The sequence below is a fragment of the Schistocerca americana genome, chromosome 3 (genome assembly GCF_021461395.2).
Source record: "Schistocerca americana isolate TAMUIC-IGC-003095 chromosome 3, iqSchAmer2.1, whole genome shotgun sequence".
NCBI classification, from domain to species: Eukaryota; Metazoa; Arthropoda; class Insecta; order Orthoptera; family Acrididae; genus Schistocerca; species Schistocerca americana.
In genome coordinates, this window is record NC_060121.1 from 687294520 (window position 1) to 687308226 (window position 13707).

The following is a 13707-nucleotide window of genomic DNA, read 5'->3' on the forward strand; positions in this document are numbered from 1 at the left end:
AATTTCAAAATCAGGGCTTCAGAATATACAATAAAAGCTACAACTGATGCACTTTCCTCCAATGTGTCTGGTAATTTCTTAGATGTAAGGTCATAGTTGCAAGTTAAATTACTGTTATTTAACATCTGATGTGCTGCTACAGGATGCATCCCTAAAAGCACTGTATTGTGTGATGGTGTGCTGAATAGTAATGCCTTCAATTTTTTTATGTGAAAACTCTTAATGCTTTTTAAATATAACACATGTTATTAACATTCTACATCTTTATTTTTCATATCTACATATTTGCAGCCCTCTGCCACTAGAGGACTTCAAATTGAAGCATGTAACATGGTGGTGTGTAATGTAACTATGTCAGTGGATTAGAAACAGCAAGCTGTAATCAAGTTTTGAATTTGAAGAGTTCATCCACACATGGAGCACACTCTCCTTCAGCATGACACCTAAGTGCTGTGACTTCAGCAACAAATCTGATGCCTTGAGTTCATTGTCATCTATCATCCTCCATACAATCCTGACTTGGGCCCATCCAATTTTCAGAATTTAAAGAACACATTTGAGAACTTCACTTTGATAGTGATAAAGTTGTGCAAGAAGAGGTGAGGGTGTGGCTCCATCAACGATGTCAAAGATTCTACAATGACGACATCAACAAGCTGGTCTCTCATTGGGAGACATGTGTTCATCACCAGAGTGATTATGTTGAGAAACAGATATGTAGACATGAAGAATAAAGATACACAATGTAAATAATGTTTGTTTTATTTAAAAGCTTTAAGAGTTTTCACATAAAAAATTTGTAGGCATTGCTTTCTTTGGTTAGAAAACAATATTCTTTTTCTTCATGTAGAGAGAGTGCAAGGGTCAATTACCAGTTCTAAATTTAGATTACCAAATGATCTACCATTGGGGAACTATTAGACACAATAGAATAATAGTACAAATACGAACAATAGCTCAGTATAGCTTTAAAGCCAAAGCAGTTTAATCACAATAACAGATGCCAGCCTTACAACATCAGAATTCTTTCAGATGGCATGATATGATGACAATATTATGAAAAGTGTAGGCTGATACCCACCATGTAGAAGTAGAAGAGATGCTGAGTCAAAGACAGGCACAACAAAAGACTGCTAAACATGTGGTCTTTCGGCCAAAAGGCCATATGCTGTTTCCGGCCTCTGAGGATGGACTGTGAACAACTGCACATGATGGGAGAAGCAATCTGGGTGGTGGGGGTAAGGAGGAGGCTGAGGCAGGGAGGGGGAGGGATAGAAGGGTAGGGTCAGGGAGGCTACGGTGTTGCTTGTGGGAGCACGCAGGGATCTAATGGGGACCAGACAGGGCAACTAGGTATATTCGGATGGCTAGATGGGAGGAGGTGGGGTGAACGGGGTGGAGCAGAGTGGAAAAGGAGAGAAATAGAGGAGGGGGAAAAAAGACTGAGGGAGTGTTAGTGGAATAGCAGGCTATCTGCAACTCAACATTTCCCCTACACAGTGAGTAGCAACCAATCTTTTTGATAATACTGTCAATACTCCATCCTAAATTTTCCATTGTTTGGAAAGGTGTGATATATAAGATCATAGTCTGGTAACATTTATAACTACTTTTGCTTGCCACAAGCCACAGCAGGACGTATAGTAAAGCAGTCACTATTTACAAGAATCATTTTCCTCCTTTGCTTCTTGACTTGCACTTGAACATGGGTTCTTGGAACACTGTGGGAGCAAGGTTCTCTTGAATATAATGCCATTCTTGCAAAATCCCCTATAGGAATCTGTTGAGTGTCTCTGTTATGGTCTGAAACATCTCTTTTTTCAATCTTTTCTCTGCCTGTCTCTCTCTCTCTTCTTAGTGAACATAACCAGGGAAGAGTCTCTGGTCAGCAACCATACTCAATAATTGGCTTCCATTCTCACTATAGATGTGTTCCTCTCATCCTGGGGTCCAAGTGACCTGCCTATCCTCTTTAAACTTCCCCCCTCTACACCTCTCCCCCATGATGAAGAAACTAATAGTTCCAAAAATTAGGATAAGGTCTTCAGCTCTACTTTTGCAGATGTCTATTGGTAGTTCTAAACATTTCACCCTCCAACAGGTAAGTACTGTCCAGCAGTTCTGTCTCATATACATTAGTTTTCTAGATAGAAGTTTCCTTTGATACTACTGAATCCAGGGAATAAATACCTGCCATAAAATAGGCAAGAAAAAAGATTTGCAACATGATTTACTTTCAAAATGCAGCAAACGTATTTTTCTTGCCCAATGTTGACACTGCATTAATTCCATGCTTCTTGTTGTTTACAGAAACAAAACAGTCTAAAGATAGATTTGTGACCAAAGTTATAGAAAACAGAAATCCTGCATAGTCCTCGGATATTCAGTCAGATGACGTCATCTAATACCCAAGAACTATTCAAGATTTTCCTACACTGGAAAAACCTAAAATCAGAAGCAGAAAGAGAAATGAATGAAATGTGTTAAAATAAAAAAAAATAAAAATCTGTTGTACCTTGTAAGAAACAAACAGCCCAACTAACAATTCACAAATTTTATGTAGGTGCAGTTGAAAAGCTTTTGAGTAATTTAGAAAGTGCATTATATAATTACAAACCTGTCATTATTCTTTATTTTAAAAAGCACTTTGCTCAGTTTTATGATCATCAGCACCAAAGAAAATTCCACTGGGAAAAGTGCTTAATACAAGGCATCTTAAAAAGAAGAGACCCATATTCTTACAAGAGAGAATACTGGACAAAATCCCAAAAAGAGCCACATAAACACTTGTATGGAAAAAAATACTTGTTGAGATGTGGACCACAATACTTGCGTCAAGAATATTTGGTACAAAATGGTGGAAGCTATCTTTCTGCTGACATTCATTGCTCATTTTTTGTTTGTGATTGTATTTAATCCTCTGAGTGTGATGATGTTGGCAGACAAAGCACTTATAAACTTGCATGCACAGGGGTGGCAGATACAGTGCTTATAAACTTACAGGCACAGGGGCATTTGTAACAAAGACAGGGGATCATGGTAGACTTCACTCAGGTCACACACTAGATACGGTAGAATGAGTTAAAGATGATTCTGAAACAAGTGTGTGAAGAAGTGGAAGCACAAATCATATTCTAAAGGGGTAACTGCATTGACCATTCCTTATAGTGTCAACAGGGGCTATCATAGGATCAAATGATCCATATCTTAAAAATGTATTTGTTTATGAACACGTATTTAGAGAATCTTTCTTTCAGTTTGTGAGCAGTACTATCTCTGCTATCTCCTGTAAGAATAAGGGGCACTTTTTTTTAAATACCCTGTATGTACTATGTATGATACTCAGCTAATGCTTATACAACTATAATCTACATCTATCCTCCATAGAATATTACTCAATAGATATGCATTTTTTGTAATTACATTTTCTTTTGGGACAGATAAGCTGAAAAACGTCTTAAGACTGTCCACAAATTGTTTGTCAAAACAACGAATAAGTATAGCTACATTATCATAGAATTCATAATTCTTACAGCCCCAGTAAAAATTAGACCCTTGAGACAGAAATGAAACATTAATCAACAGAATAGACACCCAGGGTACATTTCATGTTCTGAAAGTACCTTAGGTTAGCCACTGCAGCCAAGACAATGATGAAAATGAAAGCTAAAAAGTTATTCTAGACTGGTGCTTGTTAACTTTGTAGAAATTATTCAGGTGCAATTGCATGGTGCTTATAAATTGATACATTCTGTTGCACTGTCATTAATATTTCACAGCAACTTACCTTATTCTCAAGAAGTATGAGTGTAAGGACTTTCACACATATATCAACACCCAATAATTCTAATGGCAAATGCAATGGAAAGTCCACCAAGGAAAAGCGTGTGTGATCAGGAAGAGCAAATACGAGTGGTGGACGAACACTTGGTGACAAGACTTCCACCTGTGAAAACAATATAAAGAATGCATCTGACAAATTTAATGTGAAATTGCAGTAGTTGACAGTATGTCAGTAAAATCATTTGAATAACCATTACTCAATGTGTAATTATTTCAGTGCACTGATGGAAGTAAAGGAGAAATAAAGTTGTGTGTGTAATCAGGTGAAATCAGTTATCTTCCTCACTATCACTATCATTTTACACACTCATACAGAACATACATAACACAACAGTTTACATGTTTAGTGTCTCAGACAGGAACACCACAAATTGTAAGTAGAACAACTTCTCTCATTTTTATCTTGGACAAAGATGAATTATTTAAAAGCCATGTATTACATCAAAAACAGACTGCTTCTTATGGATTATTACTGTTCTAGTGTTTAGTACAGTAACTTCTCAGAAACACAATTAACCTTAAAAGAATGCAGAATATACTGTCAATATACTTATGACTTATGAGTCTGAAGAGTATCCATATTCACAAAAGAGAATAAGTTCAAACAGAACCCATGACTTCCGTAACTGTAACATAAACTGTTCATACTGAGATTTCCAGAACTGTGATGTATACTGCCTGAACAGTTCAGGTTGTGTTCAAACACAGCCTTAGCCATAATAAAACATATCATGATACAGCATTCTCATGTAAGTTACAACTAGGTAGTAACATAAATACTGGCTTTTGATGGTTTAACAGTCTCATTGATTTTCATAGTTTTCTGCTGTGTTGACAAGTTCTGTTCACATTATTTTCATTACTAGTCCATGCATCTTCTTCAGGTGGTCTTATGCACTTTTGTTTTATAGAGTTCAGCCATAATTTGTGTATTGTGTGGAGTATAATCTTGAAATTAGTTGCACAAAGATCAATTTTGATTTACATGCTCCAAGTTTCTATGGCTACATAATTAAGGAGTCCATGAAAATATGGATGCCATAAAAGCTTATGAACATGGATTGAGGATACAATTCAAGGAAGGTTTGAAACCCAGTACTCAATTTATCAGTGCCTTAAGTCTAGAGCACATACACTCCTGGAAATTGAAATAAGAACACCGTGAATTCATTGTCCCAGGAAGGGGAAACTTTATTGACACATTCCTGGGGTCAGATACATCACATGATCACACTGACAGAACCACAGGCATGTAGACACAGGCAACAGAGCATGCACAATGTCGGCACTAGTACAGTGTATATCCACCTTTCGCAGCAACGCAGGCTGCTATTCTCCCATGGAGACGATCATAGAGATGCTGGATGTAGTCCTGTGGAACGGCTTGCCGTGCCATTTCCACCTGGCGCCTCAGTTGGACCAGCGTTCGTGCTGGACGTGCAGACCGCGTGAGACGACGCTTCATCCAGTCCCAAACATGCTCAATGGGGGACAGATCCGGAGATCTTGCTGGCCAGGGTAGTTGACTTACACCTTCTAGAGCACGTTGGGTGGCACGGGATACATGCAGACGTGCATTGTCCTGTTGGAACAGCAAGTTCCCTTGCCGGTCTAGGAATGGTAGAACGATGGGTTCGATGACGGTTTGGATGTACCGTGCACTATTCAGTGTCCCCTCGACGATCACCAGTGGTGTACGGCCAGTGTAGGAGATCGCTCCCCACACCATGATGCCGGGTGTTGGCCCTGTGTGCCTCGGTCGTATGCAGTCCTGATTGTGGCGCTCACCTGCACGGCGCCAAACACGCATACGACCATCATTGGCACCAAGGCAGAAGCGACTCTCATCGCTGAAGACGACACGTCTCCATTCGTCCCTCCATTCACGCCTGTTGCGACACCACTGGAGGCGGGCTGCACGATGTTGGGGCGTGAGCGGAAGACGGCCTAACGGTGTGCGGGACCGTAGCCCAGCTTCATGGAGACGGTTGCGAATGGTCCTCGCCGATACCCCAGGAGCAACAGTGTCCCTAATTTGCTGGGAAGTGGCGGTGCGGTCCCCTACGGCACTGCGTAGGATCCTACGGTCTTGGCGTGCATCCGTGCGTCGCTGCGGTCCGGTCCCAGGTCGACGGGCACGTGCACCTTCCGCCGACCACTGGCGACAATATCGATGTACTGTGGAGACCTCACGCCCCACGTGTTGAGCAATTCGGCGGTACGTCCACCCGGCCTCCCGCATGCCCACTATACGCCCTCGCTCAAAGTCCGTCAACCGCACATACGGTTCACGTCCACGCTGTCGCGGCATGCTACCAGTGTTAAAGACTGCGATGGAGCTCCGTATGCCACGGCAAACTGGCTGACACTGACGGCGGCGGTGCACAAATGCTGCGCAGCTAGCGCCATTCGACGGCCAACACCGCGGTTCCTGGTGTGTCCGCTGTGCCGTGCGTGTGATCATTGCTTGTACAGCCCTCTCGCAGTGTCCGGAGCAAGTATGGTGGGTCTGACACACCGGTGTCAATGTGTTCTTTTTTCCATTTCCAGGAGTGTATATATTGAAGGTGTACACACACTACCCTTGTGTGAAACACTGCAGTCCACAGACAACTTTAGGGGCAAACACCATATGATCTATCTAGGTAATAGGTTGTAACTCCAAACAGACCTTGGATACTAATCAAGCAAATGCCTTGTTGCATTCATGTTGCCAAGGTTAATCTCACTGTGTTTGACACACTGTCTCTTGAGGATGCTTGCATGTTATCTCTACCATGTAGTTTCACTATCAGTGTAGGACCATTTCCCACTTGCAAGGAACTGGGTGCTCCACAGAAAGCTTTGGGGATTACATTTGATATTTTGATTTATGCAAGTAATGGTGCAAGTGTTAGCGTAGAACAATAGTCATTATACTTAATCATGTCTAGGGCACTTAATACACATGTTGGTGAATTTTTGGATGCATGATTTTCTTGCTGGAGAAATACTTGTGTCTGTACCGGTTACTTAAATTGTGCTCCTGTACTTAAACATGCAGTCACTGTGCAGGGATATTTACAGGATTGCCTTAAGATAATAATGCAACTACTATGTGAAAATAGTAGTTTGATACCTGTAAAAAATAAATAGCCCAGTTCAAATGAGTTCTATACTTGGGTGCAAAAGTCTGTAACAGGGTGCTGATAGACAACAGGCAGAGAACTGAGAATTCCAGGATAATCACAAACAAAGTACAAGAATACCTTATCAGCTGCTCCCATACTTCTGAAAATACTAACTGAGAAACCCAGGGTAGTCCATCTCCTTCTCCCTCCTCTCTCTGTCCATGTTTTCTCCCCCTTTCTTTACCCACTTCCTGCTTCATCTCTCTCTATCCATCAACACCATCTTTAGGATGATGATCGGTTCTAACCCCATAGTGTTTCTTTCCAGATAGTTAATAACATGTGTACAAAGTTTGAATGAAATCGTTCTAGGGGCTTATGAGGAGAGGTTGAACATATGTGTATGTCACATATGCATTGCACACATATGTCTGATTCTCTGCTCCTTTACACCACACAACCAAGAAAGGGCATTAAATTTACCTGTGTTATTCAGCCACATGGCTTGATCTTATGTCACAAAACATGCTGACAAAATTATTGGCTTGCTGTGGTGCTTATTCTTGTACTTGGTTGATACAGTGAACATCACAAACAAGAGACAAATTGCACTTCATACTTTTGAAAGCAGTCCATATCAACTAACCACACGAAATAAATACCAACAGGAAAATTTCAAACATTTTTATATCACGCCTTCTCATTCACAATCCCATTCCTAGTGATAAAGGAGAATCTTACTCCAGCAGTATTATTATGCAAATAAGAAGCCATGTGCCCAGCAAATTTGGTTGAATTGCTCTAGGAGTTCCTGAGTTGTGCTTCCGTGTCATCCCCTTTCTTCCTTCCCATCCCTGCAGGATGTAGGTGATTCTTAACCCCAGAGTGCTTCTTTTCAGATTGTAAGTAGCCAGTAATCACCCAATTCTTTAAAGAACTGAACCATCCTGTATAAAACAGTTCCAGAGTTCTGATTACTTTACAAATGGGTAAATTTGTTAAATATTCAATGTTAGGCCTGTAAGCAACAAAAAGTTTATAAAAGGTTTGAAATTATGATAAAAATTTTTGGAAGTCACTAACTGCTCTCATTTTCAAACACTGAATGAGTACAGTCCAGGTAATTCGCACTCCGTTTTAAGAAAATCTAGTTTTTCGCACATCTCAGTGCTCTTGATGTCATATCTCCTGAACCATATGCAATGATAAGCAGATACATTCAGTGGTATATATGTATAGTGTCTGCAAAATGTGTTGTGAAAAGTATTAGTGCAAAAGAATTGATAAATTAAAATGCTTCTCAACTGCCTCTGTGGCTAATGTCACTAATGCTCGCTCGTGCAGTGGCACTTGACCTGGGGGTAAGCCTGTTGGAATTCTGGTGGTGGAAAAAATTTTCACTGCCTGTATTTGGCCAGTAATGGGAGGAGAAGTGGTGGCATGAAGTTCCTGATCACCAGACTTTGTGCAAGTATCCTTGTTTAAGTACCAAACCTCTATTCCATGTGTCATGAAGTGAAGGCATATGACACTGTTAAGCTTGGCAGCCCCCTTGCTGCTACTTGTGTGGAGTAGGCTAAGTGCTGGCTGCCACAGGGCATCACCCTGTCCCTTCTCTCATAATCATCATCATCATCATCATCATCATCATCCAACACAAATTCACTTTACACAACTTAGCTTCCCAAAGCCATTAGAGGTATTCCTGAATATTTACTCTGAAGACACTGTAAAAATTGTCAATCTCTGCAAAAGCTCTCTATTGGAGAAGTCTTTTATGCACAAAATGATGTATGTACAAGCAGTAACCCACAGAGAATGGTAAGGGTCAAGGTGATGTTAAAATGACGTATTTATATGCATCAGAAATACTTTGTGATGTTCCAAGAAGAGCAGTCCTCCATTCAAACCCATGAAATGTGCTCTTATTATTCCTGAGATAACTCATGTGAGTGCAGAAAAAATAAGGATGTAATGAAAGTCATACATTTCTTTACTATTCCATAGGGTGTAGCAAGTTTCTGCAGTGATATACTCTCTGCAAGTGGTGAAGAGTATCAAGATCATGACATTTCACAGAGTATTTATGAGGATGAAGGGATCCCTGAAGTTGTGTAGAAGAGAAAAAAGAAATATTATCTTAAAACTTTAATGTAAAAAACAGGCATTCAATATTCAAGTATCACTAATCTAGTCTGACCATAAAGCAAGTTTTAAAAAACAAGACTGTTTTTCCACTCCCAGCAATTGATAAACAATAAAAACTTTGTGTATATGCAAAGACTATCTTAAAACATATTCAGAACTGTACAAAAGTTGCTAAATGTAAAAAATTTTTCCCTCTTAACTTGATTCTTAACTAAATGTGTCTCCTGTAAAATTTTATTTCTTTGCATGAAGTGAGTTTTGCACAAATGGTCCTCAATTTTGCTCATACATTTACCAGTATATGGCAATACCATATGCAAAATTTGTTGGGAATAGAATTATTGGTAAAGAAGTAATAAATTATAAGATCAAGGCTGATGCAGCGGTTTCAGTGCACAAACAGTGAAAACGTAGCAATCAGTAAACTTTTTTCCTTTCATCGTTTTATGGGTGCTATAAGCAAGAAAAAGTCTCATAAAGTTTTGAAATTACATTTAAAGTTTGTTCCAAATAACGAAGTGCTCTTATTCTCAAATATTGGATGAATACAGTCTGTTTATTTGCATACCATTGTGTTATGCTTCTTTTTCATCTCTACTCCCAACCCCTGTGGGAGGTAGGGGTTCTTATCCCAACCATGTTTCTTTCAAGATAGCAAGTAACAGGTGTACAAAGTTTGGCTGAAATCAGCAGCTCAGGAGTAGTTGTTGAACACACGTATATACCTTCTTAAAAGGCAGTCAGATTTGGGCTCTAGGATGTAAATTCCACTGGAACTAGTATGTGTATTATACAGATTTGGCATTTTCATAATATAAACCCTGACAGTGTTCTGTATAAATTTTCACATACGCTCTGTTTGAAGTGTAAGATAAAAAACAGGAGCTAAATTGTTTAAGAGGAGTAGTACAATCTTAACAGCCCCCTTTACCAACAATGCAGTTGCTTTTTTCCTACCATACTTACAGAAAGTAATACAGAAGTGATTCTCATAATTATTAGTGTGAACAGATTAGCACTAGTTGTAACTTATTGTTAGCATACTTTTCAGATGTGGCCTGCAGTAGTTGCTTCTATCTTGATGTATAGTCTGACTCATCCCACATCCCTGAATTCTCTCCATCATGATGAGATTTCTTGAACATAATAAGTAATTGACTGAATTTGACCTTAGAAAAAGTGTGCATATTTATCTTATTAACAAGGGCACTGTCTGCCCAGGCAGAGGAAAGAACCCACCAGCTGAAATTTTCAGTGTGTTCCCTACAGACCTTAAGTTTACAACGCGTGCCTTTCCAAAGAGACTCTCCATAAAGATTACCCAAGTCTTCATTTTGTCAGAATTTTTAAAAACAAGGAATCAAAGTATATTGATATTTTTCTGGTGTTTCCAGAATGGTTTTGTGGTTCTGTTGATATGTTGTGATACTGTTTCCATACACAAAGTAATTTCTTCAACTCACAAAAAAAAAAAACAGAAGTTATTTTTGTTACATTTTTCAGCATATTTACTGTATGTTTGTGTAATTTCTGTTCACAAAAACAACTTCAATGTTAAGTATTGCAGCTAATATCACAATAAATTCTGGAGCAGAAGCAGTGTGAAAATTCCAAGATCTGACTCAGTATTACTGATTTTTACATATTTTCAATAGCTGTAGTACTATTTCTTTTCATTGATTTTTATCATCAGTACAACAGCTGAAAGTCAGCTGACAGACATATTCTCTCACATTTCACAAAACATAATTTTCTTCACAGTTAAGGCCAAAGAAAATCAAGCAAATACCCACTTAAATTAATGTACAACAGGAAATACAGGTCAAGAAATCCATCAAGTTCATTCTTCTCTGTCATTTCCTATTAAGCTGCATGGTATTGCTTCTATACACAGTTTTTGCACAGTAAAGAAATAACGTAACTGGGAACTCTAAGTCCATTTACCACTTGAAATAATGAATGGAGTACTAAGTGAAAAAAGTATTTGAATATGATATCACCTGTTTGCAAGGGAACATTAGAAATTGGATGCAATTTGAATATAATGTCAAACCATGACTTTTATGCTTTACATATGAATATTAAAGCCCATAAGCTCTTTATCAATCAGGGAAATAACATATGCCTTATTGTATGATTCTTTAGTCAGTAAACTTATTTCTATTTCTCTTTCCAATTTGCATCTTATATTTCTACTGCATTTTGCACCGCTTCTGATTTTAAGACAGCTCTCCCTCATGTATTTCATTAGTTTTATTTATTTATTTAATCTGAAATAAATATAGTACATGCTTACCTCCACTCTTGTCTTCCCAGGCACTGGAACTGGTGCACTCAGTAACCGCAGGATCCATGTTTCAATTTCACGTACATCATGTAAAACAATAGATGGTGTACCATCATAGGCCCTACCAGTCAGCACACTCCACACTGAATCCCTACCAAAATCATAACAACGTTAGTGAATAAAATGATGTGCTACAACACAGAGCAGGCTAAGAAAGAATCATGGTGGTTGTTTGAAAGCTGAACGTCAGGCTAAAAAATCAAAGCTAAAAATTTACCATGATCCACTTGCAGCTTAGATACTGAATGGGTGCAAACAGTTTACAAATGTACAAATAATACTAATTAAATATTACTGAAGAAAAAACTGCAACCAACCACATTCTTTCCACAGTGAAATAAACCATTTATTCAGAAAATGTGTCTGGTTGAGCATTGCTTCAGCAATATTTATGAAACAACTGCAGTGTCTTGAATCATTATAGCTCAAATAATAAATGAGAAATTAATACAGAGTGATGGGCAACATAAACCTCTGAAGTCCTAAGTAAGTAAATCTCATCCACAAATTAACACAATAGGGATAAGCCTATAGTAAGAAACAGAAAATCAGGTAAGCTAGTTTAACTACAAACAGTAGAAAACCCAGCTTCAAATATCAACAATGTTATGAAAAGGACAAATTGTTACTCACTGTAAAGATGACAGCGTGAGTTGCAGGCACAACAAAAAGACTGTTACGTACAGATTTTGGACAAAAGCTTCTATGTAATAGTGTTTTCATTGTGCCTGTCTGAAACTTAAAGTGTCATCTTTACAGTGATTAGCAGTCTATCCTTTTCATAATATTGTTGACATATCAAATACAGTACCTGAAATCCTGTCACTAGAAATATTTATTTAATTTTATAAATAAAGAAAATGGAGACATACTGTCAACAGTAAATAAATTCACCCCATCTGAAGCCAAATGCACTAGTTTCATGTTTGATGAATGAACTATACAGATGATACAATACACTACAATACAACCAATACCATATGTAAAATTATCACACAGAAACTAAAATATAATGAGCTATGTCGAACAGAATGAACTCCTCAAATCCAACCAGCATGGATTTCAAAAACATTGATCACGTGAAACCCAACTCGCACTTTTCTCACAAGACATACTGAAAGCTTTGGATCAAGGCAATCAGGTAGATGCTGTATTTCTTGATTTCCAACAAGCATTTGACTCAGCAACACACCTATGCTTATTTTCAAAAGTATGATCATATGGGATATCAAGAGAAATTTGTGACTGGATTGGGGAATTTTTGGTAGGGAGGACACAGCATGTTATCTTGGATGGAGAGTCATCATGAGATGTAGAAATAACTTCAGGTGTGACCCAGGGAAGTGTGTTGGGACCATTGCTGCTCATCTTGTGTGTTAATGATCTTGCAGAGAATATTAATAGTAAAATGAGGCTTTTTGCAGATGATGCAGTTATCTATAATGAAGTACTACCTGAGAGAAGCTGCATAAACATTGTCAGATTTTGACTGGATTTCAGAGTGGTGCAAAGATTGGCAACTTTAAATGCTCAGAAATGCACAATTGTCCACTTCACAAAACAAAAAATATGAAATGGAATGATCACATAGGTTCAGTCATGGGTAAAGCAGGTGGCAGCCTTTGGTTTATTGGTAGGATATTGGGAAGTGCAACCAATCTACAAAGGAGATTGCTTACAAATCACTCATACGATCAGTTCCATAATACTATCAAGTGTTTGGGATCTGTACCAGATAGGACTAACAGTGGATATTGAACGTTTTCAGAGAAGTGCAGCACGAATGGTCACAGGTTTCTTTCTTCCATGGGAGAGTGTCATAGAGATACTGAAGAAACTGAACTGGAAGACTCTTGAAGATAGATGTGAAGTATCCTGAGAAAGTCTATTAACAAAGTTTCAAGAACAGGCTTTAAATGGTTACTCACGGAATATACTACAACCTGCTACGTATTGTTCACATAGCGGTCATGAGGATAAGTTTAGAATAATTACACAGAGGCATTCAAACAATCATTCTTCCTACGCTCTCCACACATGACTGGAACAGGAAGAAACCCTAATAACTGGTACCATGAGATGTACCCTCTGCCACGCACTTCATTGTGGTTTGCAGAGTGTAGATGTAGATGTAGATTATAATCAGTTTCTCCACCATGTTTCAGCACTGCATACAAATGTTTTTATTTTATCTTTATTTTTCAATTCCACTCTGTGAAAATCAGCAACACTGTTAGTGACAATGCATGGTCTTCCTGT

The 13707-nt window shown here is 38.6% G+C and overlaps 1 protein-coding gene across 1 annotated transcript in view; it reads right to left on the reverse strand.

Annotated features, from left to right (window-relative positions):
• The window catches only part of LOC124606313 (MAP kinase-activating death domain protein), a 612624-nt gene that overhangs the window by 497541 nt on the left and 101376 nt on the right, over positions 1 to 13707 (reverse strand). Inside the window, exons 7-8 of the mRNA XM_047138295.1 lie at positions 11398 to 11539; positions 3788 to 3946 (exon numbers count right to left, since the gene is read on the reverse strand). Coding sequence (XP_046994251.1) covers positions 3788 to 3946; positions 11398 to 11539 — 301 coding nt within the window. The remainder of the gene's footprint in view (positions 1 to 3787; positions 3947 to 11397; positions 11540 to 13707) is intronic.